This window comes from Catharus ustulatus, chromosome 1, assembly GCF_009819885.2.
Source record: "Catharus ustulatus isolate bCatUst1 chromosome 1, bCatUst1.pri.v2, whole genome shotgun sequence".
Taxonomy (NCBI): domain Eukaryota; kingdom Metazoa; phylum Chordata; class Aves; order Passeriformes; family Turdidae; genus Catharus; species Catharus ustulatus.
This window is the reverse complement of record NC_046221.1, coordinates 14,068,492-14,095,209: the sequence shown is the minus strand read 5'-3', so window position 1 is coordinate 14,095,209 and position 26,718 is coordinate 14,068,492. Positions and strand designations below refer to the sequence as shown.

Sequence of the window (26,718 nt, the reverse complement as noted above, 5' to 3'; positions counted from 1 at the left end):
TGGTGTCATAATGTGAATAAGTGTATTAAGTTGTCTACACAGAATTGTATTCCTTTACATGGCACAATAAAAAAGTGTATGTATGAGATTCAGATCAGCTAATTTTGAGGATCTATGGCCTTCCTAGAGGATTTTGTGGGTGTTTGATGATGATAATAATAATAATAATAATAGTAATAATGCTTAACATTCACATAACTCTTTTCATTGCCAAAGAATTTTTTCAAAAACTGCTAATCAATTTTTCAGTGTTTAAACTGAACTTTTAAAAATACAAAAGCTATCCCAAGAAGTTTCTAAACCCTTCTTCTGAAGCATTAACACTGAAAATGTCAACAACACACTGTCATACTTTTGAGACTCAAATTACAATGTTCAGTATAAACTATCCTCATGCATTTATGTGCCATTCAATTCAAAAGCTAATGATAACTGCTTCAAATGACAATATTGTTAGCTGCAGAACTTCCTATAATTGTTAGAAGAGCTTTTCATTGCAAGCTAATCCAGTAATGATAGACATACCCATTGTACAGCAACTCCTATGCACATGAAATGGTGGTCACAAAAAGAAGGCAAAAGCTTTTGCATGGCTGTCCCCAGCAAACAACAGCTACCTCATTCCCTTCTTAAAAACTGTGAGTGATATTCAGCTTTCTGATGAAGGCAACTTTCGTTTTAGACACCTACATTTAGGTACCAAGGTATGTTTTGAGCTCCCAGGAGAGCTGGTCAAGATTCAGTCACAACAGGCAGTGGCCGCAGGGTCCAGTCGAACATTTGTTTCATGGACATTTTAAGGTGAAGCCAAACCCTTCTCCAGGCTCTACCAACTGTGTTGACTAGCCCTTCCTTGACAACAAAGGACATTTAGCCATGTAACTAATATGTGGGTACTAAGTAATCATATTAATTTGGGATTCAATGCCACCCTGAGCTAAATGTTTACAGCAGCTCTCTGAACTAAACTTTAACTCTTTTCAGCAACAGAAAAGTCAAATCTGTGGAGCTGTTGTTGGTAAAAGTGAATAAGCAAAGTTGTCAAAAGAATTAAAACCTAATTTCATCTGAAGTTAGGAGCAAAATACAAATATATCCCAAATCCCCTGGGACCTTCAGTCTCCTTTGTTTGGATTTTTTCATACTAGAGTGATTTAGGTCCTTGCAAAAAAAAATCACTACTTATCTTAATTGATGAACACAGCATGGGAAGGATATTCATGGTTAGTACATTACATTTGCCATTGCAATGGCAGCAATGTCCTCCCCTAAGAGCAGAAAAAAGTTGGCTGCTGCTTCTGGTGTGCAATTGCTTGGTCAATTCAATTAATCCTCCTGCTGCTGCCAGGATTCAGCTATTGCCCAAGTGATAATCCACACCCTCGTCTTTTCCACCGAGACTCACTCATTTACAAAATCAGTATTGAACGCTTGCAGTTCCACATATGTGAGAAGGCTGACAATGTTTATTAAGGATAGAAACAGCATTGTGAAAGGACAGAAGCTTAATGACAAGCCATTCACGGCTGTCAGTTCCCAGTTCTTCTACCATCAGACTGGCATGTGCTGGGATGATGGATTGGAAACAGAGAAAAACAACAACACGTTTATAAAGCCAGGCAGCTTGTTCAAGTTAGTCCAGTGGGATGAACACATTCAGTCCAATTTTTGCCAGATATCGTTTCTAATAAAGAGGTCAGAAAGTGCATTGGCCAGCAGCCAGATCTTGTCAAATTTGTCCCCTCCTTCTTTTCTAGTGAAAAATACCTTGCAGGCACAGCACACCAGGTCTCACTGCTCCTCCCCCAATCTCCTCAACTGCCTTCGGGGCTTTAATGGCCCTTTTTCTAATTTTTGGCAATCAAGTCAATATGGGAGTTTGTCCTCTCCTGTATTTTTCTTTGACCTTTGTCTGGAGCCAAGCAGAATTTTTCTGACAACTACCCTTCTAATGAGGGTACCTTGATTATAGGCATTACTGTGATTTCACTCTGAACCGGCATATGACACTTAGCTTTTCTTACCATGATTAGAGCTAGTCAGTTATCACAGTTATAACCATCTCTAGCAAAGCCATCTGCTTGCCTGGGAAAATCATTCAGAAGGATCACTGTGCACAATGGATAGTCCTGGCCACCAACAGCCACAGCTTGTAAATAAGAAAGACACCTCCTCTTCCTCATTTCCCCACATTTCATTCAAAACTTAAGCACACTTTTTAAAAAGTCAGAAAATACAGCTATGTAAACATAGTATTTAAATTGAAAGGCTAGAGACCCACCTTTTTCAAGTCATTAAAGGAAAAATATTAGCAGTTCTGCCTTATCTGCTATAGATATACATGTGCAGCCAGTTGACTGAAATATGACCATCCTCTGACCTCAGACACATGAGGAAACACATGCAAAATGTGGTCAGTTTGCACAAGCATACAGGGACAAAATCAGAAAGGCCAAGGCATAATGTGAAATAAAAGTAGCAGGGAGCTTTAAAGATGACAATAAATCATTGCATAATTGCATTAGCAGTAAAAGGAAGAGCAAAGAAAAGGTTGCTCCCCTGCGTGGCAGTGAGGGAAGGATATTGACAGATGATGCTGAGGAGACCTAAGGCTTAATGGTTTTTCCCTTTGCATCTGTCTTCACTGAAATGGTTGACTGCAAGCAGATGACCAGCATAATTGACAACCACCAGTAACAAAAATAACTTCAACATACCAGCAAAAAAATGTAGCTAGAAACTGGTTAAAGTAGTTGAAGCTCATCTGACACACACAACTGTCTGAGCAGCCTCAGACTTTTTCAGTAACTAGGAGAACTTGTTGAGGACAGCTAAAATACAAAAAAACTAGGAAAAGTCAAACATACCTCAGAGAAGGAGGAGAATTAAAGACTCATGAGTTTAATTTCAATCCCTTCTTAAGTAAACTATGGGTAAGCACAGAGGAGATAATGGGACAAGCAGTAGCCACCATAGAGTTATCAAGAACAGATGTGGCTAAGTCAGTCAGATTCCCTTCTAAAACACGGGAAATGGCCTTGTGAACAGAGCAGGAACAGTCCCAGGCTAAGAAAAACAATGGGATGGATGCAATAGGTTGAACAAGGCTGCTCCTACAGAGTATCTTGAGAATAGGTTCACAGTCACCAGAAAGGAGAGATTGAGATGTTTTCTATGTGGATCAATCTGAATTAACTCAGGGTTTTCATTATTAATTAGGACACTGTTGAATCTGCAGAAAACCCAAATGAAGGAACTTTGGAGGAAAGGATTAACATTTCAAATGTTTTTGAAATATAGAGTAGACTTCAAAAATATAATTAACTTAAATAACAGTAACTAGGTAATTTACATAGTTCAAATAATTAAACAATCAATTAAAAGTAGAGGAAAAAATCTGTGAGTTGCTTTTTCAGGAATGGATTTGGATGTTCTTCTGGGTAACACATATGAGTCAACAACATCAAGCTGTTTGGGAAAGAAAAAGACAGAGTGGGGACATAACAGCAGTCTGCAAACACCAGAGGAAAAGAATAATGTATTAAGTATTTAACAGAAGTAAGAATAATTGAGTGAAGATACTGTGAGCAGGGCAACTTCCTAAACAAAAGGTAGTGGAAAAGACTGCCATAGGAAGCTGTTTAAGGTAGGAAGAGTTTATTGTAAACTAAAAAACGCACAAACAAACAAAAACTAAAGCAAAAAACCCCCTCCAAAAATCCAGGATGAAACAAATATCTTGCGAGAGTGGCGTACCCTGCCGATCTTACCTTGAAAAAGTGACATGGTCGCTCTTAAAGATCTATAATTCTGCACCTACATAGAAATTTTACATACATATATTTCCTACATATTGGTTCTATAACAGCTGAGAAATATAACAAGGACTAACTACATTTTTTTTATTTAAAAAGGCTGCCCATCATCTCTAAATTAAAGAAATGTATCTACATAATCAGACAGTCTTAATTTTCTTTCTCCTTCAACAATCACAGCCTATCTGCCAATTAGAGTATGTGATAGTACTTACTGTCTCTCTGAAGATCCCCCCTCCTCAAATCAGAAGAGATGCATGAGAATTTCAAAAACGTTTAATGAGCTACAACCCAGGAGGGCTGCAGTTAAAAAAGAAAAAAAGGTGAAGGATAAAGGTGATAAGGTGATTACTTTAAGTGCCCTAATATATTAAGGAGAGAACATTATGCTCATTTTTATAAGGAGTTATATTAAAGAAGGCTATTAAAGAAGGCAGCAAAATACAAATGAAGACATAAAGAAATGAAAAAATGCAGGAGAGAAAGTAAATATTATGCATATGAGCAGGTGAAGTGCAAACACCAATTTGAAATCAAGCGACATTGATGAAACTAAAGGAGACATTAAATTATTTCCTCTAACCTTGTAGAATCTCTCATACATTTCACACCCATCCTTCCTTATCCCCTGACCTTCCTGATTCACCCTTTGTCTTTCCAAATTGAAGACGTGTCCCCCCAGCAGAGTATTGCACACCTGCTTTCTTGGATGTTGTAGTAAGCAAGTGAAAATCCTTGCTTACTTTGAGTTTAAAAATCTGCAAATTATCTTACATACACTTCAATGGAGCTTTCAGCCTACTTTGCAGTTAACAGTCTGCCACATTTTAGGGTGGAGGGTTTGCTGTGCTTTTTTAAAAGAGTATGTTTCAACCAAAGGAGAATGTCACAGGTACATAGACAGCACAGGTCCTCCTGTCTCCAAAACAAACACTTCCTTGACTGCAATTTTCTGTCCTAATTTTCACGTCTGATCCAAGGATCAGTGACCGTAGCAGTGGAGGATCACCCAAATGAGCAACTGAGACTGCTACTCTGTTGGGAATCATATTGCAGCAAAGAACATCATTGCTGTCTGAAAGTAGAATGGTAATTAGTGTTTCTTTTGCATAAAAAACTGTCCAGAAAGGCTGATATTTACACCTATGACAACAGGTCCCTGATCATTAGATTATTTTAGCTCTAATCTCCTATTTAGCTCTTCTGGTGGGCTGAAGTAGAAAGGAAGAGATCATGATATTCAACTGTTGCTGAAACACAACATTGCTGAAACACAAGCTCTTGCTTCCAACCCTCCTTGCTTTAAGACCTCTGATTTCCTCTTTCATAGAGACTTGCTTGGACCATTTCTTCCTGTACATTTTTTTCCTCTAAGTAGAGAACAATTTCAGAAAGCAGCACTGGTGGGTAACATCTGAATTCTGCAGTTAGATGTGTAAGGAGCAGCTGCTCCCATGTGTGCAAGAAGCGAATGACATAAGCATACCACATTTCAAATGGTACCATATATCATGCCCTGAATCAAATCAGTCATTCCCAGATACTGCAGGCAGCAACTGGAGGTCGAGCTATGATACTGCCATCAGTTGGCTGAGCTGAGCCCATTTACCAGCCATGCCATTCTAGCTGAAGTCTAGTAACAAAAGTGGGCACAAAATTCTGCTGCTAGCTCTATTTCAGGTCCATTGTTCTGTGTTTCTAGTGTACTATGTATAAAATAGCCTAATCTGGAAGTTGGAAAGTGAAACAGCATGAAGTGACAAAAAAAAGCAATGAAAAAACCTCACAACAAAGCAAGGATTATGTGAATTTCATACACTAAAGATGAAAGAAAAGGAAGAGAAAAAAAACTCAAACCAATAAAGAATATAGCTTATAAGTCAATATCTTAGCTGAGGACCCTCAAATTCAAACCTATAACACCTCTGAGGATTCACTCCTAACACCTTACTGGGTCACAGTACTGAGAGCACAAATCTCTAGCATGGTCAGAAACAGACCAAGGCGTCTCATAACTGGTAAAAGGTTTATTCTAGTAACTGGTTACAAAACAAAAATTGCAGCTGTGGTGTGGAGGGAGGATTGATCTGCTGTTACGAATGTATCATTAGGTGTCTTTCTGGCTAGTCAAATACTTGCTGCTACATTTAAGAATTAGAAAAAGGAATAGGATTGTTGCCTTGTTTTCCTGTCAAACAGGGTCCTGAAGTGTGGAAAATCTTTTGAGCTCTTTTCAATTCAGCAAGAATAAGTTGAGTAAGTTAGTAACTCTGGTACAGCTATTTTAATTCTCAGATAAGTCCTTGCCACAGTAACTCTGCCACTAGAGGAGAGTTCATATGGCATCAGAGGACATGGTGCTGCCTTAGCCTAAAGTTCTTGGCATTCTGAAGTGAAACATTTCAGTGCTCTTACTTTGAACTGATATGTCTAAAAGAGCACTGAATCTATATGAGCTACAAGACACCTTAAACTAATTTGTAACATCGAATATTATAGAGACCACCTAAATTATGTTTTTTAATATATTGCAAGGGATCTGGCTAGACCTTGCCCAGGTGCAATGTGTTGAATCACCATAGAAAAATAATAGAGAAAATATGCTTTTAGCATAATGTCTTAAAATCTCTATAATTACAATATGTAGCTAGAGAATATGTGGTATTTTGTTTGAAAAACTGCTCCAGTAACTATATTCTACAAAGGCTTCAATTTACATAGCTCCCAAAGTCAGTATTTTTATGAAGTGGAACTGGCCTGAAATGTTTTTCCAAAGCTCAGTATTCACATGCTTCACTTCTGTGTTCTCTTCCAAAAATTACTGCCATTGATTTTTTTTTTCATATCCTGCACCCTTATCCATTATGTAAAAAACTACTGCCAAAAACAATGCTACAAATCTCAATGAAACTGAGACAAGCAGACCCCATCACAAAATAAGTGAGAATGAGAAACATATTGCCCTGATTTCCTGATCACTGAGGAATTTTTCCTCTCCTCTGTTACAGGATGAGAAGAAGGTGAAAGTTTTAACAGAATACTTTACAAATTACTTATATTCTTAATGTTTGCAGTAATAATGGTTTTAGAGGTAACAGTTTTTCTGAAAGCTGTTAAGTGGCATCAAAATACAGCAGCAGAAAAAGTAAAGCTGAACCTTTGAGTTGTTTTAAAAACACAGATAACTCTTAGGCAATGTAAGAAACAAAAATCCTTTCCTTATCACAGCATGTTGTCTTTTTTCCATAAAGTAAGATGAAACTGCTCGATGAAAATATTTTGCTTAAGGGGGAAAAAAGTTGGGGTTTTCCAATAAAAATATTATGGTCTCTCTGGGAAATCTGGAAAGACACCAAGAGTGTCCTGCTGTTCAGCCCCCTACTCCATCTGATACTTTAACAGTTCCAGATGGCCTTTACTACAGGATGACCTTCCCTCTATTCTTTTATTATGACCTTTGGGTCACAAATTATCTATAGGATGCTGCTGTCATTCTGTAAGACACTGCTGTACTCTTTCATCTAAAGAATAAAGATGCTTAACATTAAAACTCATCTTTGTTAGGTTGACCTTCCAATGATGATCAAACCAGACAGTTATTCCAATCAATGTCATTGCTGTAGAAAATATGTTTCATTTTTTGCAACACTGACATTAAGAAACTAAGACATGGTTTTAAATCAAATCAGTTTTGCAATCCTACTTGGCTAGAGAGCATAGCCTGTTATACCCATCTAAAATACCAAAAATATTGCTGTAACAGTTTTGATGAGTTACATTGATTAGAAGGATGTGGTGGGTTTGTTTTTTTGTAAATTATTGATGTGGTTTTCATCCCAATGTCACTGATAGGAAGTAATAAAACTTTATGTAGGTTTTATTAATTATTTGTCTTTTTCTATCATCACTAACAGAATACATTGAACTTGCATAGGAAAATATAATAAATAGTCCCAATGTACTAAATAAAGTAATAAGGTTAATTTCTTTCCTGCTGTCAGTAAATTCATGTTAGCAGTCTCTCGTCAGCTTGACATCAATTAATGATTTTAATTCCAGACTCTTGTCACAGTACTCACCACCCTTTCGTCTAATTAAAATGGATGATGCATGATGAAGGGAAAACACAAGACTTCTGTTCTTGTTGTAACATTTCTATTCATTAGTATACTTTTACAACAAAGGGCTTGTGGCTTTAATGGTACTAGAGAAAGATGAAGATAAGTTTATTACATGTTAGAGATAAAGACCCATATACCCGTAGGAAAATATAATACAGGAAGCATTTTATGGAATAACCAGATCCTTCAGGGAATAAAAACCAAAACAAAACCAATTTTATTTTAACTATTAATGAACAGTCAGAATGTTTCCCTCTAAAATTAGGACAAATAATGCGTGAACGACACCCACTCTACTCGCAGCCTTGTTTACATCTGCACAAAAAAAGTGCTGTCAGCCCATTGACTGAGCTCCAAAGGCACAGCAAATCTGCCAGTGCAGGACAGGCTCCTGAGCCGCCTCCCCGGGCACCGCGACACCGCGATACTGCAACACCGTGACACCGCGACACTGCACTGCTCCGGCATCCCAAAGCCATCCTGGCTGCCCAAAGCCGTATCCAGCCCAAAGCCATCCCCGGATGTCCAAAGCCATGCCTGGATGCCCAAAGCCATCCTGGGGGCCCAAACTCATTCCCACTGCCCAAAGCCATCTCGTTTGCCCAAAGCCATCCCCAGTCCAAAGCCACCCCCAGCCCAAAGCATTCCCACTGCCCAAAGCCATCCCCAGCCCAAAGCCATCCCCAGCCCAAAGCCATTCCCGCTGCCCAAAGCCATCCCCAGCCCAAAGCAATTCCCAGCTGCCCAAAGCCATTCCCGCTGCCCAAAGCCATCCCCAGCCCAAAGCATTCCCACTGCCCAAAGCCATCCCCAGCCCAAAGCAACTCCCAGCTGCCCAAAGCCATTCCTAGCTGCCCAAAGCCATCCCCAGCCCAAAGCCATTCCCGCTGCCCAAAGCCATCCTCTGCCCAAAGCCATCCCCAGCCCAAAGCCATCCTCTGCCCAAAGCCATCTCCAGCCCAAAGCCATTCCCTGCCCAAAGCCATTCCCCCGCCCAGCAGGGCTGTCCCCAGCTGACACCGCTGCCGGGCACGGAGCGATCCCGGTGCAGCCGGGCCGAGCCCGCAGCTCCCCCTCCCGGCCCTGCCGCTCCCCAGGCACCGCCCGGGCCGGGAGCCGCCGGCACTCGGGGCACAGTGACGGCACAGCCCTGTAAATGCAGCTCCCTTTGTCAGCCGGAGGAACTAAAGGTCATGTTTTCCGGAACAGGGAGGGGGAACCGGCACAGCAGGAGAGCTCAGGTCCGGACCGGAGCGATTCCATGCACGGACCCAGCGCGGCACCGCTCCGCCCTGTGAATGTCCTGCAGCAAGCACAGCACAGCCCCGGCTGGGACCGCACCGCTCCACAGGCACCCATCTGACCGCTCTATCGCCCTCCCAGCATCTCCGGAGCCTCTGGCACAGAGCTTCCACCAGCACAACACTTTAATTCTCTCCCAAAAGGTTTCTCCTTATCTCCTCAAGACTGATCCTCCCAACACAGGTGTTTAAGCACTTGATTTTGCATCAGTTTCAGTGGAAGTTGAGGAAGAATACAATACTAAGATTAAAACGCTTTTATGGTAACACAGAGATTTATAGAACATTAGTAAAGCTCTTAAATCAGTGTATTAACCAAACAGAGAAAATATCCTCTAGACTTTGCTTCCAAGAGGAGAAGTGCCTCTAGAGGCGGATTACAGCATAAGCACTGTTTGCCCACAGACGGATCACGAACTCTGAATCACGAGATTACATGAGAATTGCAACTTTCATCTTTTAAGCATTATCCAGCAGTGAAGCATGCTGGATTCAGATGAATTTCTTAAAAACTTCACAAAGAGGTACGTTTAGTTCATTCCTCTGTTATCTACTACTCGGGTACAAAGAGTGAAGTTGTTCAGGTCAGGGAGAACTTTCTTTGCTAGAGGAAGTCAGACCAAGGCTGAAGATCACCAGCATATACAGCCTTGCCATGTGTGCCAAAAACCACACATGCCTGTGCTAAAGAAGGGAAGAGCACAGACAAAGGTTTTGGATTTGCTGACAATTTATTTTCTAATGAACACAAAATAGAAATGGAAAGAAAAAGAAAGAGAAAAACAAAAGAACCCCGGACAAACAAACAAAAAAACAAAAAAAAAAAAAAAAAAACAAAAAACGGAAAAAAAAGGCCAAAACAACAAAAAGTTAAATTGAAGGAAAAATGCAAGGGTGTGGAAGAGGGAGAAACAAAGGTATCAGAGAACCTGCTGTTTGGAGGGATGTCTCACTCCAACAAGAACTACCAATAACAACCAGAAGACAAAAGCAGTAGGCTTTTTGAACAATTCTGTCTTCACATCTCCTAAGAAAGAGGCTACACTAAAGGGTGTTGAAGAATTCAGAAAACATTTCAGGGCAACCAGGATATCAATGGACACATTGGCTAAATATTCAGCAACACTGTTCTGGGAGGCCCTCAAAGATCTGATGTAGAGGATTTCTAGACTGGAAAGGTCTCTGGGCTTCCAGAGGTTCACATACAGCAACACAAGGTGACCACACCTCTGAACTCATTCTCATTCCTCTTGGTCATTGACTGAAGTTTCAAAATACCCTTTTAAATATACCCAACACTGCAATGCTTGTGTAAAACTACAAAAAGTTGGAAGCATCTCTAAAAGCTCAAGATCCCACACATTTCCAGTCTGCAAAGTCCAAGACATCTTAGGAAGATATGAAAACCACAGTACGTCAGAAGACTCTGGGTTTGATTAAAGACCTTCTATAACAAAACCACAAAGGACCCAGGGCTGTTTCCCCAGGTGAATGTAGCATCTCAGTGGTACCCAGTTTGAGCAGCCCAGTGACAGATAGACAAGATGACCACACAGCAAAGAGGGGCTCCAAATCAGCACATATGTAAACCAGCCATGATTTGGCACAGGACCAGAGCTAACTGAATTATTAATTATAATTCTTATTCAGCTTCCTCAAGACTGCAGTACAGACTCTTTCTTGGGAGACTCAAGGGCACATGCAGAAAGCCTATTGCCTAGTCCTGCCTCAAGTTTTTGACTGTGCCACTGCTGGGGAGAACCTTTTCTCACAGCACAGCAGAGCCCAGTCAGATTTTAAGACCAGTGCTTGGCAGATACTCAAGGATAATACAAGCAGATTTGTTTTTGTGCAGTAAACCAGTGTTAAAGCATAGTGACATGGGGCAATGTTCTATGGCCTTGGATGAACTGTTGTTCCAACATTTGGAGGATTTACAAATAGCAAGTATTTTACAGAATTTTTGGTAAGACTAGTGGGTGGTCTCATCAAGTACGCCCCTAATTGCTCCAGTATTCCTTGTCATGGAAAGCTGGCTGTATTTTCAACTAGGTAACTTCATTTTTTTTTCAAATTTACTTTAAGATTGTCAGTAAACACACGCCATATACATATATATCCAATATATATAAGATGTAGCTTAAGAGATACACTCCTTAATCAAAGAATCACAGAATCAATAAATTATTACTAATAATATATTTATGAAAAGTAATTTTACTAATTTAATCATGGTTAATTGAAGAGCATGAATTTTCTTATTTGTCTCATAATCTATATGAATGCTGGGTTTTTAAGAAAATACCACTGTAAGCACAATACTATATAAAATTAATAATTCCATAAAATTGTGGGGATGATTGATTTTTTAATGGGCTGTTCACTTGTTCTCTGACCCCTCTAAGGATTTTTGCTTCTAGCCTCTCATACATAGTAAATTCATTAAATCCAACCTATTTCCCCAAAGAGTTGCATCATTTTAGAGGTATATACTATCAAATACCAAGTAAAATAGAAGAAGTTGAATTGCGCTACTAAAAAAAATGAGGAGAAAAAATCCACAGAAAACAAAGTTAAAATAGCAGCCATTATGAGCCAACACTGACAATAATATTTTACTCAGTCTCCTAGTAAGCATTTTGAGGGATTGTTCAGTTAATTTGCAAGAGTACTCTTCATTAACAGCATGTATCTAACATCATTATTTTACAGGATCAAAAGGAAACTCTGCAATCTAACTGCAAAAATATTTAGTCTCCATGGACCAAATCAACATATGAATTTTTTAGAAACATAAGGAAGCACCTCACACATTCGGTTGCTATTTTATTATCTTTTATTAGTTGTACATGCGACTACCCCAAAGAAGTTGCATTCTCTTATCGACATAACACAAAGGAAAGCAAATACACAGGGAAAGAGAATAATGGGAGGAGAAGGACCCATGTTACTGTAACATCAAGCTGTTATGAAGTTCTGGCACATGCATTTTCTGCAGTTTCAGTGAACACATAAAATTGTTTTTATAACACACGAGGAGTGAGATTCCAGGAAAGATTCAAAGTGGTTAGCATTACTTGATGGACAGGGATTAGGATTTGCTCCATGCATTGGGGGCTATATAAATAATTTCATAATTCTACCTTGGTACCCAGCGTGACTATTGCAACCTCTCTTACATCATCACATGGACAGTCTATACTCTGACCATTCTTACTGAGAGAGACAGAGAGACATAGAGAGACAGAGAGAGAGAATGAAGAGAGAGAAATGTTACTAACCCAGACGTCAAGTCTTTCTCCTCTTTATAAATGTGTATGGCTGATTTTCTGGGGACCTAATGTTACACAGAAACCCTAAGGGCCAGCTGAGGCTCAGCAGTGTGTGAAGCCAGGGCACAGTGTGGTGCTTGTCTGGCCAACCATACCCTGCCCTGAGCTGGGCAGAGCAACCGAGGCAGCCTTCCATGGCTCTGCACCCTGGCATGAGCTCTGTGGCTGTTCTATCCATGTGAAGGGAAGTTGGCTGCACAAACACCCTCATCACTTATTTTCTTCAATTCCAGATTTCCTCTTTACCATTTAATCTGCAAGCACTTTACTTTTAAAAACAGGAACAAATTTAATGACCCTGCCTCACTTTTGTTAAAAAAAGAAAATAAAAACCAATCAGACTAGCAAAAATATCCAGGCACTATAATCCAGCCACCTTCTAAAATCAGAGTGGATGGACAAAGACAAGAATAAATTTTTACATCAGTATGTAGTGTATCTGCTAAAGAGTAAAAAAATTCCCATGATGTAATCTAAACAGATGGTCACAAAGGATAAAGTTTCTGGCGTTTAACAAGTTAAACCAATAAACACACACTCCCAGTCTGCCTTTACTGTAAATCACTCAACCCTAAAAGAACTGAAAGCAAACCATTTTAGGTTTAACTGAGGAGTCTACACAAGAGTTACTGTGGCTCTCTGTTCTGTTGAGCTGTTAATGATGAAGCCACCATTCATGAACTTTTGCTGTTATCTGCAGAAGACCAAGGTGCACAGACATGATGGTTAAAGAGATCATTATGACTAATTAGTGATTTCTCTTCTACAAGGACAAGAAAATTTCCCTTCAGAGTTTCTGCATCAATCCTAAATTTATGGCTGAGCTATAGCATGATTTTTAGATAAATTATTCTAATGCAGAGTTCACTTTCACTGCTAAATGTATCTGAATCTATTTACCCTTAAGCAATCAAACTTTGTTAACTTTGTCTCCTTACTGAAGTGATATCTACTCAAAGAGGTTGTCTCTCCACTCACACCTGCCAGTATAAGTTAACTGATAACCTAAGCTTTTCAAGATTTTAACTAAATTGATCTGAGAGACACCAGAGTCTAGACCCCAGATATCTAGGATTACAAAAGACAGGATGAAAAGCAGACTGGAAATATTGAGAAGATCATATAACATATATATTATACAGATTTTTTTATGTTAAGGGAAGTTGACAAGGAAAAATAGAGGTACTCACCACTCATTTTTACAATTAGCAGTTTAATATATATATATATATTTCATTCCATAAACAGACGCATGGCACATAAATAGACTGAACTCAATGACAAACTGGTAAGTATAATTTTTAGATTTCTCCTAAATTTATCAATGAAAAATCTAGATAGGAAAAACTCTGAAGAAAAATACAAAACATACTTCATTCTATATAAATATTTGTTTTCTGAAAATGTCAATAAAATCAGTTATAGAATATATAGAGAAGGCATTTCATTTTATTACTTCAGTCTCCTCAATAAGGGAGCTCTGCATCTATAAAAGATTGTTAAGCACACAGCCAAAGGAGCTGTTGTTCACACTAATGTCCAAAATAAATCCAGTTTTGTCTTGTTATTTAAAGTATATAAACATATCAACATGTGGAAAATTTCATCAGTGAAAATTGAACTTCAGTTATTTAATTTAAAATACAAACTCTCTCTATCAAGGTTTAAGCAAATACTGAAGTCTACCTCTCCTGTTCTTGCTTCATTCGTATTCTCTCCTCTTCTGAAGTAAGAGCTTCCTGCACTTTTATTTTACCAGTTTTCTCACTCTTGTCATCTTTGCGATGTTTGCCAAACCTGTTAATAACACACAAAAAAAGAATCTAACTTGTGACATGAACAAAACTGTATTTTCCTTCTTCCATGACAAAGAGAGTTCTCCAAGAAGGACTGCTGGGAAACCAGGAAGGGAAAGTGCAAAACCTCAGAATCTCAATTTTTAGGATTTTCAGGCTGCTTCTGGGTTGGGTTTTGGTTTGGGTTTTTTTATACAAGTTTTTGAAAATTTTTATTTTTATTTCACTCCTCTTAAAAGTTTACAGAATTCCTCACTGAAGAACAGAACAAACAAACAAAAAAAACTGGACCACATTTCTCTTTAATGCCAGGATTTTGGGGCTGCTATTTCTAGACAGACAGACAAACAGTGCTTCAGAACATCATTTCTGCCCAAGGACACAGCTCAGGTTTGCATTAAAGCTTCCCAATGTGAAAGTGAGGAAAGAGGGAGCTGCAGGTCCAACAGCTCTGGGGGCAGCACAGCCCCCACACCCCACAAGGGCCATTTCACCACACAGAGGGAGCCATTCAAAACTGTCCATTTATTCTTTTTCAGCACCATGGGGTCTTATTTAAACTTTACTGCTCATGACTCTTTCCCCAAGGGTGTTCCAGTGTGGGAGGGTGAATGGAGGGATGGAGCTGTCTGTGCCCTAGACAGAGATGGGTGCTGCCAATCCAGAGTTTGCCCTCTTCACATCTCCTCTTCCCCTCTAAAGGCCACATTTCAAATATATTAGGTTTCTTCCATATTTGCACATTCTACTGTTTTCTTTAAACTTTTAGGGAGTTTAAAGGAGGAAGTTCCAGGGAGGGAAGAATTTGGCATTTGAGATACTCAGTTATTATTAGGACAAAATTATTCATATTTCTTAAGACATTTCTGACCTATTCTGTAAGGAATGACTTTTGAATAGAGTGAACCAAACACTTTAATATAACCTCTAAATAGATCTAAACTTTAGATGAAAATTTTCTACTTAAGGCAGAAGGGCTAATACGTATCTCTTAAACAGTATATATACCAATTAAATGTGGCATCATTTATCACACCAAAGGCAGCAAGAATTTTACTTTTTTCATACCAAACACTTATATGAGAGCTGACTGACACTGAAGCACTTCACCATCAGGTCCACATTAAAAGTGAAATAAAAGCACTGAGACTTGCAAATAAACATGTCTAGCAATAGTGCCAACAGGACAACACAATGCTCATGGACAGTGAAATAAACCAGTTCTTACAGCTTCCTTCTGACCTGTTAATATAACATCTTTAAAGTATTTAGAGTTCACCAGGCATTTATAATATTTTGCTATTTGCTCCTTTTGATTCTAGGAGAAAAGCCATTGTGTGGGTTGAAGACACATTACACATTAACCCTGCAGAATTATTAATTTCTGGCCATTCAATCAAGAGATACTATTTATATTGTGCAATCACATTTATGGCTCTTAAGGCAGCTCTTCAAAACCAAAACACAAAAATATAGCATAGGAGCATACACATAAACTTTAAAGTGTGTGCCCATTCTCCGCACAGATTGCTCATTTTCAAAGTAATTCAGGCATCTGAAAACTAAAACTATTTATTAATAACCAACTGAAAGAGCATAGGCAGAGGACACGATGGGATTAAGAAATGTAAAATAGGGTGTAAAGTAAAAGTCTTTGATTTTATAATGTTTCATGTAAAACTGACACATTCAAATTCAAAACACCAACATGTATCTTTTAAAACATCCACCTATTTATTAGGGAGTAACCAAAACCATTATACAAAGCATTTACATATATGACACAAGAGATTCAAATCAAGTTCTGGATGTTTCACACCAGACAAAATAGATAGTTTAATTTAAAATAGCCCTAAAACCTCCAGCCCAGAGAGGAGTTTTGGCAGAGAACTCTGCCCTGATACACAGAGAGTGCCTGAGGTGGCAGCATGGGTCTGACTGACAGAGCTGTGAGGAGACAAGTAACATATGTGGCACTCTAGCACAGCATCTTTGGGATGCTCACATTTGCTTCCATCTCCTGTCCTTCCTCAACCCATTTAAAATGTCAGGCAAAGCAAAGGAATCAAATTCTGGAGTATACAGTTTATTTTTAAAAAAGAAATAACGGTTTAAAAAAAAGGAGGGGGGGTAAAAAATTGATTTAGTTATTGCTCATTAGGTTTTGGCAGCAAAACAGCATTTCTGCCACCATAAATCAATTCATTGCAAGGATGAACAGATATATAGTGAAATCATCACCTTATTAAAAAAAAATAAAGTACACAGGAAATTTCTAATAATCCTTATAAGTAATCTAGTAAATGTCTGATCAGGCTGCATGATTGTGAGGAGAGTATTTCTAATGTTAACATATAATGTAAATCTAGCAGAATTCAATGGTTTGAATTTGCAGATCCAACCACACAAGTCCAGAGCACAGAGAGCTCATGTGCATTCCCAACAGGCAAAGCTGGGCACCACACATGGAGCACTTGGAGCAGCACCAGGGCTCAGTTTGCTTTGAGTCATGAACAAGTTGTGGCAACAACCCTTCTTCTCTTTCAGGGTTTTCTTCCAATCGTCCAGCGTTAATGTTCCTTCTGCCCCCGAGGACCATCCTGATAAAAGTCTCTGGAAGGCAGCTCTGGTTCTTTCCCAGGCATTTCAGAGCGTGGCCACATTGTTCCCACTCTGACCGGAGACTTCCCAGTGCCCATCTCTGACAAGCTCAGTGGTCATCCCAGCAGTGGACAGCCTGGCAGAGTATGAACCATGGTGGTCTTGCACAGGTGCCTTCTCTGGACTTTGTCACCCGCAGAAGTGATCTATCTGCCATAATCACCACTGCCTGTAACAAGTTCAGCAACATTAACTGCACTGTCCCTACACTGGAACCCAAAAAATCAAGCACCATCCTCCCCCCTCCCTGATTGTGGTTTCATGTTTCTAGCACAATGCACAGTTGTGTTAACTGTGGCTTAGCAATCACAGAGCTTTGGAAGATGCTAAGATAGCATCTCAAGAAGATGCTGAGAGAGCCACCAAGCACTTGAGAAAGGTGCTGAAAAGAACTGTGATGGAGATACATTTGTACACCCCCACACACCTCCTTTATTTCTGCAAGGGCAGACATCACTCCCCACTCCAAACATCATTCTGTCTTTGGTAAGATTACTCTTGCCAGCAATAAATGTGTTTGTTATTTACTTCTATTAAAAGTGTTTCCTTCATGAAGTATGATTTACAGTTATAATGAAACCCACAGCCCAAATCAGCATCCTCTCCACTAAATTTATAGCAGACATTTATAAATTATTTATTTAGCAGTCATAATCAAGTTAAGTTTTTAACTACAGAAATGCAACATCCAGCAATGCTAAGGCACACCATTAAAGCCAGCTGTTAAAACTCTGCCAGCTGTATCGAGGTGTGACTACACTGGTGTCAAGCTGTTGAAAATCACCTGTCCTAATTACTTCAGGTAGATGTTTCCTACTCATATAAATGATGTTTCCTATTCATGAATATTAACCAAAACAGGACATTTAGAAATAAGACTATTCAGACCACTGAAATTCAAGCAGTCTATGCAATATCCCTTCAAAACACCAAATGCACATCCCACAGTTATTGTGCACTGTCTCCACAGCCAGAGTAAAGCCCTTTCTGCTGCTGTTTGGTGGTTCTTGTTCAGTTGTGTGACTCAGAAGTCTGGGTCAGGTCCCCAGGATTACTCCTGGTATGTACAACACCCTGAATTGAATGCATTGGCCCAATGCAAAGATCTGGCTTTACCTACATGAAAGTTTTACCTCCTTACAAGTGCAACCCCTCTAGTCCCTGACCTGCTCCCAGAACATTATGTGTTTGACACCTTCCCTGCAAGCCACCGGGCTTTGCATCATTGTGAATCTTACCTCTTACTGCTCAGGCGCTCAAAAGGAAGGAGAGATTGAATTAGGACGTATGTCCCATGGCAAATTTGGAACCCTACTGCTTCCAATACTATTATTTCCATAATTCATATATTGAAAGGCCTGGCACACCCACCTACTAAGTTCTCCCACTGAAGTGACTTACTGGGAACAGACTGAAACCTGCGAAGTGCAATCAAAGATCTCTCTCTTGTAAAGCAGAAATCACCATCCATTTGTGCTGTGTCAGACTCCAGGCTTTTGCAAGGCCTTGAGGACACAGCCAAGCTCTGTGATCCCAGCTCTTGCTGCTCCCTCCCCAGACACAGGAGCAGTTCTCTGCTGCCTGCAGCTGGTTAGAGAGCCTCAAGCACTTGGTGATTTGTCTGCATCTGAGATGGTCTCATTCTCACTGCTGGGGGCTGGCTGCTGGGATACTTGTTGGAGTTCTGACAAATGCAAATGAAATGACAACTTTCCTTCTGATACAGACATGAAAACTCCATCACTCAGCATCTGTGCACAGCAATGCTCCTTGCATTAGTGAAAAGGAGGACAGTGCTTAAAAACTAAGGTAGAAACTACTAATCTGGGAATTAAAACCCAAAACCATGCAGAAAAGGAGCATCTGTGGCACTGACGTTCAGACAGTCTTGAGAATCCAATCCCAAGCTCTTTTCTTTTGCAGTGTTTGGTGCCAACAATTTGACTGGGAGCTATAAAAGCCCAGCCTAAATCACTGCACAAGATACCAATGCACAGACACGAGCTGCTACATGACGTGCAACCAAATTACACACACTGCTGCCTCAATGAGTTACCATATTCATGAGGAAAACAGTTTTGTTGCTAAAGCTTCAGTGATATCAGCTACTCTGAAGCACCTGCAGCTACAGAAGCACAACACTGACCTGTGGGCACCACTCCCCTCAGTCTCAATTCTTAAAAGCAGAGCACAGATTATAGAGTAGAAAATAAAAGAGAAAAATAGAAGTGCACATATTCCTCCAAATCCCAAGTAATAAAAAAATTACCATCCTGTTCATAAATATCCTTTCACAGATACAGCTTAATGCTTCTTTGAGGATACAAACTGTATGGTTATAGCAAAATCTCTTCATAATGCTAACAATGTTTACTTCATGTAACAGCTAGTTTATTCAGTAGCTCTCTCATTTAAACCCTGTTATAAAAAGTATAGCTAAAAAGTAGTTTAATGTTATTTTGTAGCTGCACAAGCAAAGAAAAAACTTCTATGACTAATCGAAATACAGGTTGTAAATTAAAAATACCCTGTCTGTCCAAGACTGTGAGAAATTGATGAAAGAGAGCAGCTGAAATCTTGTTCACTCTAATTGCCAAGATACTCCAGAGTTCTACTTAATTTACATCTTCTTAATTCTCCTTTTACATTAAGGGTTGGAGAAAGTTTCAAGATAAGTGTAAATGTTCAAAGTCATATTCACAGATCCACAGACTTAATCCTCAAATTCAGCCAACAGGAATCACAGTAACTGAAGAAATCAAAAATTGTGAGAGGACCATCTTTTAAATGTATGATCTCTAGTAGTAACAGCCAAGTCACATCAGAGGAAAGGACCATCCTCAGACTCCTGAGGTTATTATACTGGTTTGTCACGTTATTATTAATAAAAAGATGAGAACACAGACCTGCATGCCGTAAGCTTGACCCTCAAATAGGAAATCTCATGAACTCTGGATAATCTAATCAAACAAAAATGAATACCCAAACCTCACGGTCAGCTGGCTCACTTTCAAGTCTACTTGCTTGAATGACTGCCACCAACTAGGAGGTGACCTAATCCAAAGTCTATCATGCTGAACAGAGAGGCACTGACTAACAAGTGCCTTCAGTGGCTTTGGGCCAGTGCATCAGAGCAACTGAACAGTATGAGGCTCAACAGAAAAGACAGTATAGCAGAGCATTTAAAGAACAGGCTCAAGCTATAGCAACATGATGCTATATATATTAAAAAATGTGGGAAATGTACATAAAGTACACATGTAGACATAAAGAACATGTAAATGATTTTGCCTGAATAGATAGAAATACAGATAGAACAAATGAAGCAAGGACACATGAGTAACAACAGAAATTCCACATTTACAAGGTATCTCAAAAATAGATTCAGTTTGAAAGAATATACATCAGCATCCTTGATACAACAGAAATAACGTACTCGTAATCTGCTAAATGGATTTTACTCTGATGCGTTACTGATGAGATCATTGTCGTCTGCCAAATCATCCACATATTTCATTAGAATAAAGAGCTACAGAAGAAACATGCATTAGTTGATTAATGAAAGAAACACAAAAATTGATTGAGACAAAAGTTCAGTAGCATTATGTTCCTTAATAGAAAAAAGCCCATCATTAAAAATTAACAATTGGTAAGTGTCTTGAGCTATTTTGTCAGTGTTTTCTGGCTTCAAGGCATGCTCTTATCCCCACAGTAGCAAAGAGTATTCACACACACACACAGACACACATAACACAAGCAGTAAACATTGTTTGAATGATTTTGCAATGATTTCTTTTTCACCCTGCTGTATCAGAAAAATCATAAGATTTATATTGCAACATATTATTGGGACACACTAAACCATTCTGTTGCTAAAAAAAAAACAAAAACAAAAACAAGGATTTAACACAGCACACAAATAAAAGCCACCCTCTTTAGTGATGACCTGAAGGTTTAGAAGCCTTCCATTCCAAGCAAAATTGTGCAAGCACTATTTTTAAAAACATGCTTTTAGATGTAAACATTTACATATCGGCAATTGATTTCTAGAAATAGCCAGTTACCACAAGCTACTAATCAAATTAGTAGATCCGATTCTACTTGTTGGGAGGGAGTGGAATGACTGCTGGAGTGACTCAGCAGCAGCACTATCCTGAGATGACACAAAAGCACTGATGTGCAGGCACCTTGATGTAGGAGCTGGCAGGCATAATTAAAACAGACATTGATAACTTCATTTTCCATGGATTTCCTTGCCGATGTTAAAACTGATAAAGCAGCAATCCTTCTGGTGCAACATTCAGAGGAGGACCCCTGCCAGGAGGGTTCCTGGAGAACTCTGCTGGCACAAACCAAGAAAAGCACCTTTAAAAAGGTCATAGGTAACTCACGAAAATGAAGAATACTCTACAAAGGTACACTTTTATCTCCTCAGGACAGTGAGGTTTGCCTTCAAGCAACAAAGAAACTCACAAACACAGAAATTTAAAGCACTAGAACCAAAGTGGCTATTACTGCAAAATACCAGCCCTTTGAAGGGGCCTGAATACTGTAAAGCGTGTGAAGGTCTTCAGTGTTCTAGTCACACATTTTCTCCCAGAAGCCTCTGTATCACCTTCCAAACATTAACAAAACAGTTTTCAGCTCCATTCAAGGGGGTGTTCTAGTACATCTCACCAAACTAAGTTTACTCAAAAAGAACAGACAGGACACTGCATATACCCCAAAATTAGTGTACAGCAGCACCCGTGATTCCCACAACAACTTCCTGGAAAGAAGTGCAAACAACATATGTGATCCATAACTGCTTCCAGCCAGTGAAACTGAATCTGCCTGCCTTTGTGAGCCAGTACCCCAACTTCAAAGAAAATGGTATGATGCCAAAATAGAGACATGTCACGAGGTTTCATTCAATTATTTTCATAAACAGTTTTGATAACATTTCCTGAAAGGCATGATACAACAGGCAGAATATTATTCACACCAAGTCGCTCTCTTTTCACAACTTAAGCATTTGTAATATTTACTTCCAGCATAAAATGGTGGAACTTTTAAAAACAGATTTCTTTTATGGAAAGACCATCTGTTTGCAAATTTCTAAACAAAAGATGATCTTCTTGCATTGTTACTCGTGATTGCCTGAAGCTGGCTGAAGCCATGGACAGCTCTAATAAATAAGTAAAAAAGAAAGAAAGAACAAGGAATCGGAAAAAAGCCCTAACAACTACTTCAAACTACTGCAGTTGAAAAGCAGGATGAGAATTTCAAAGAAAGTATGAAAAATTTTACAAAGATACTATTGGAAAGACAGCAGCAAGATAGCAGGGATGTCCAAATCTACTCAGTAAGCAATACCACAACACAGTAAAAGTCACCATAAATAATTCATATTCATAGTGGTCAGAAAAAACCTGTTAAACTGGGGACTGTGCCATCCCTGAAGGAGTCAGGAGTATTTAAAAAAATCTTCTGCTTAGGTACAATTTTGTTAACAGCCATCAATGATGGAAGCAACCACAGAAGTAGTACATGACATTTTAATGGACATTTCATAAGTGATTTTAAAGTTTGTGACCAAAGCTCTTTAATGCTGTGCATGTATTCAAAAAAGAGAGTAGTTGTTGACCACAGTTAGTTGCCCCAAGCTTAAATTTGATACACTGTGTGCTACTTGTCATTGAAGAAAGCAGCACATTCATACATGTGACTCCCTATTTTGCAGTACATAATACCATACATAGGGGTAACAAAAATTTCCCAAATTCTCAGCATCAACTGCAGCCACTATTAACAAGTTCCTGACAATCTAAAGTGCAATGTAGTCATTCTTCTATAACATAAGCAATTTTTCTGTGAAGAAGTAAAATCCTATATCCTATGCTACAGGGAGCCAGGTTCAGCCCCCATCTCTGGCTCACACTGTGGCAAACAGGTGACACCACAGGTGACAGCACAGGTGACAGCACCTTACCCCAGCGCTCCCCACCTGCCCACAGCTGCCCTGCAGCCACGCAGCAAGGTGAGCAACCTCTGCTGTTGCATTTGTCATGCTCCACAGAGGAGTTTTAAAACTGTGGACCCATTTAGGTACAAACAATAGTACACTGTATGTCTCTAATTAGCAGTGTCCACTAGGGATCCTTAGAGACAGTGTTTAAACCATGGCTACTCAGCAATGCGTTCTCTCCACAACTATACTTCTAATTCCTGCTCTGTTCATTTTAATGCATTATTGTTTCCAAATACAATGCTTCAAATTGCAAATTATGTCTGGCTCAAGGGCTGATTATGAGAAACACTAGCACTTCTGCCTCTGTGTGAATAACTCTGATAATAATGAGTGATTGATTGAGCTCCAAGAAGTCCAAATGATGAGAAGGGTCAATTTGAACATTTTTATTAGCTTCTTTTGTTAAATCTAACACTTTGCCAGGCCAGAGACAAATACTGCATCTGGTTACCCTGATTTTTTGCAACCCTACAGAAATACAATCTAGAAAATGGGTACTGGTCTAAAGGCAGACCTTATAAGAAATGCCAATGAAACATAAAAACCCACCCATTTTACTGGCACTCAAGAGATGGCTAAAGAAAAAGACAATAAAAAGAAAAAGTGGCAAGGGAAATTTGCTTCAAGACTTTCCTGCCAGAAAAGGAAAAAAAAAATCCCTCAGTAACACTAAGAGGTATCACGGCTCCATTTTACATCCAAAACGCTTTGCTTAATAGGCCTGCCTTAGGTAAACATGAGCTACAACATGAAAATCACTAGAAATGCTCACTAAGCACATGCCACAGCAGAGAAATTAGGACAGAAATGTAATACACAAGCTAGTTAGACCAGGAAATTGCAGTAACATTATTCCAAGAACTGAAGCCTTGCAGTCATGCAATTACACTGTACAAAATCAGCAAAAGTTAACATAGACACACAAAAAGTGAATCAAACTAGTTGCAGTTCATCCAGAACCTTCTAAAGATTAAATTTTCCCTATAGATCTCATTACCTAGAAACGTTAATACATCAGTCAGCACTTTTTCTGTCATTTACTAGAGATCTTTGTTGACACACCTCCTAGGAAATAACATCTGCAGGGTAAATTAAGCAATAGGTGATGTCTCTGTATCTTTAGCCTCATTCTCATATTTGCACATACAAGAGATAGAGAAGACACAAACAATTTCCAGCAGAAGACCACAGTCAACACTGTAAGATCTGTGGGACAAGTCTAAACAAAATATTCCTAAAACCAGACAAGTATGCAGCTGTCATTCTCTTCTCAGAGGATGCCCACAACACCAAAAAGCAATTTCCCTCACTGAGCCATAGTACCCTAGTGCTGATGGCTGTAGGTTACACTTTAGGGTCTCCTGTCTCATTCTGGGTTTCACAGTGCCACTCAAGTCTCCTTATGGCTAAAAAATAGTGTCATTCTATAACCAAATTAATCATGCCAACAGGACACCTTTACAAGGTACCCTAGAACACAATTAATTTAAATGCCCTTGAAGTGTTCAAGACCAGGTTGGATGGGATTCTGAGCAACCTGATTTAGTGGAAGATATCCCTACTCAGTAGGGGTTAGAACTAGATGGTCTTTAAGCTCCAACTCAAACCATTCTGTGATTCTATGAATCTACATTATCATAAAATGCAGAGAGCAAAAATTAACAGGCACATTATTTTGAGTTTGTTGCAAAGACAGGGCTAGGGCACAGGGACTCAGCCAGAACCAAGGCTCTGGGTAACATTAACATGCCACTGCTGGCTTCACTCTGTTCTATCAGTTGATATTCTGCCCTGCAGCAGGAAAATTTAGTTTACACATGCTGTATCTTCTGGGTGGAAAATGAAGAGCAAGACTTTGCACTGCAGCAGCAGCAGCAGAACAAACCATCTCTGGAGCAGATGCAAGAAGACTCAGGTGGATCATTGCTGGGACAGCAGTCTGGCAGCAAGTCCCTGCAGCAGCTGCTTCCAGGGCTTGCCCAGAGCTACCTGGAGCCCTGGAGATGCCTGGCATCCTGTAGCTGCCAGTAGACAGAGCTTGAGCTGTCTTCATGGTAAGTGCAGTTGAAATAACTATATCAATTGTGATTTACACTGCTGATTATTTTAGGGCCAAGCTGGGAGCTGAGATTTTTTCAGATTCAAAAGATGTACAAAGCAGGAGTTGCTCAGGACTAATTACAGGCAAGAGTTGTGGGGTGGCGAGTTAGGTGCTGGTTTCTGAGGTTTTTTTTGTTGGGTTTTTTTGTGGGTTTTTGGGTTTTGTTTTGTTTTTCTTTTCCTTTTTTTTTTAGTTCCAGCCACCATATAAATAAGCTCCTAGCACTGAAAATCAAAAATCTCAGACCTGGACCAGCCCATACAGACTGACATTATTGTTCTCATTTCTACATGCGCAGGCACTATAGGAAGCAAATGACTAGGCCTGTATTTATTTAGTAATCCAGACAGATGATGTTTAAAATAAACCCAGACTTGACTTCAAAGATATCTGGCTCTTGAGATGTTCTTCTTCAAATGATAACAGCTCTGCTCACTCTCAGTGCTGCACACAGTATACACCAATTATCACTGCCATTTCACTATTTCTTCTGAATAGCCTAAAATAAACCTTGGGGAAAAAAATCCCAAACAATGAAAACGGCACTGATTCTTCACATTTCCTTGAACTTACACAAGCAATTTTCTTCCTTTGGGGTTATAAAAAGCAAACAGAACTAGCAAAGTATTTGGAACTCTACAGATGATACCAGGACTCCTAATGGTTACAGAATTTAATATTGTTGGTATCATTACCTGCTCAGCAACATCAGAGAAAAGAAATACTTTAATTGTCACACTACATCTGAAACTCCTGCCTGTGCCAGCATGCTGTACTCTGAATTTCAGGATTTTAGCACTATGTGTTAAAGACAATGATAGCATCTATAACAACATTGTGAAATATTTGAGATTTATTTGTGGTATGCTGCTGTTGAAATGTGTAATAGCAGTTCAGCTTGCATACTAAACACACCTGGTGTTGAATATGCTAGAGGCACTAGCAATCAGTATAAAAATATACCACTTTTATTATTGTGATACTCAAAATTGCTGATAAAGATAAGATTCTAGATGCATTTTTGTTATTTAATCTTCTTTTTCAGATCTTTTAAAGCTAATCCATAAACTTTGTCACTGATTAGACTTTTTTTTTACCAAGCACTACTTGTAACAGCATAGCATGAAAAAGGAAATTACACACATTTTCAGTGATTCATCTGTCCAAAATCCACCTTCAAATTAAACTCAACACCAGTATTTGGGAGCTCCAGCATATGTTTTTAGCATACACATATTTCATATTTATACAACACGGGAAACACCACAGGACATCAAAACCCCTGGAGACACTAGCATGGACCAGGTAATAACCTATTTTTAATGTGAGAAAATAGTTCCTCTTGAAAGTTTAAACAGCTTGCAAACTCCAGGAGTTTTTTTTTATTGCAAACACAAAAAACATTAGAACTAACTACGCAGATTTCATTGACAAAGCTAAATCTGTGAAGTTAATATTCAGTTAACATTGACTGAATTAGTTATTTATAACAGAGAATTTCTCTACCAATAAGCATTTCCAACATACTTTCAACATAAAATACAAACTCTTTAAAACAGTCATATCAGTAGTATGCTGTTA

The 26,718-nt window shown here is 39.1% G+C and overlaps 1 protein-coding gene across 17 annotated transcripts in view; it reads right to left on the bottom strand.

The window, feature by feature from the left end:
• Positions 1-26,718, bottom strand: part of PARD3 (par-3 family cell polarity regulator) — a 448,279-nt gene that overhangs the window by 103,740 nt on the left and 317,821 nt on the right. For 12 of the 17 annotated variants that reach the window (XM_033067619.1, XM_033067626.1, XM_033067664.1 and 9 more), the window contains one exon: positions 14,256-14,366. The exons of 4 other annotated variants lie outside the window; for them this stretch is intronic. In XM_033067619.1, coding sequence (XP_032923510.1) covers positions 14,256-14,366 — 111 coding nt within the window. Of the gene's footprint in view, positions 1-12,055; positions 12,454-14,255; positions 14,367-26,718 lie in introns of those variants that run through there. One more of the 17 variants, XM_033067731.1, reaches the window with a different exon arrangement.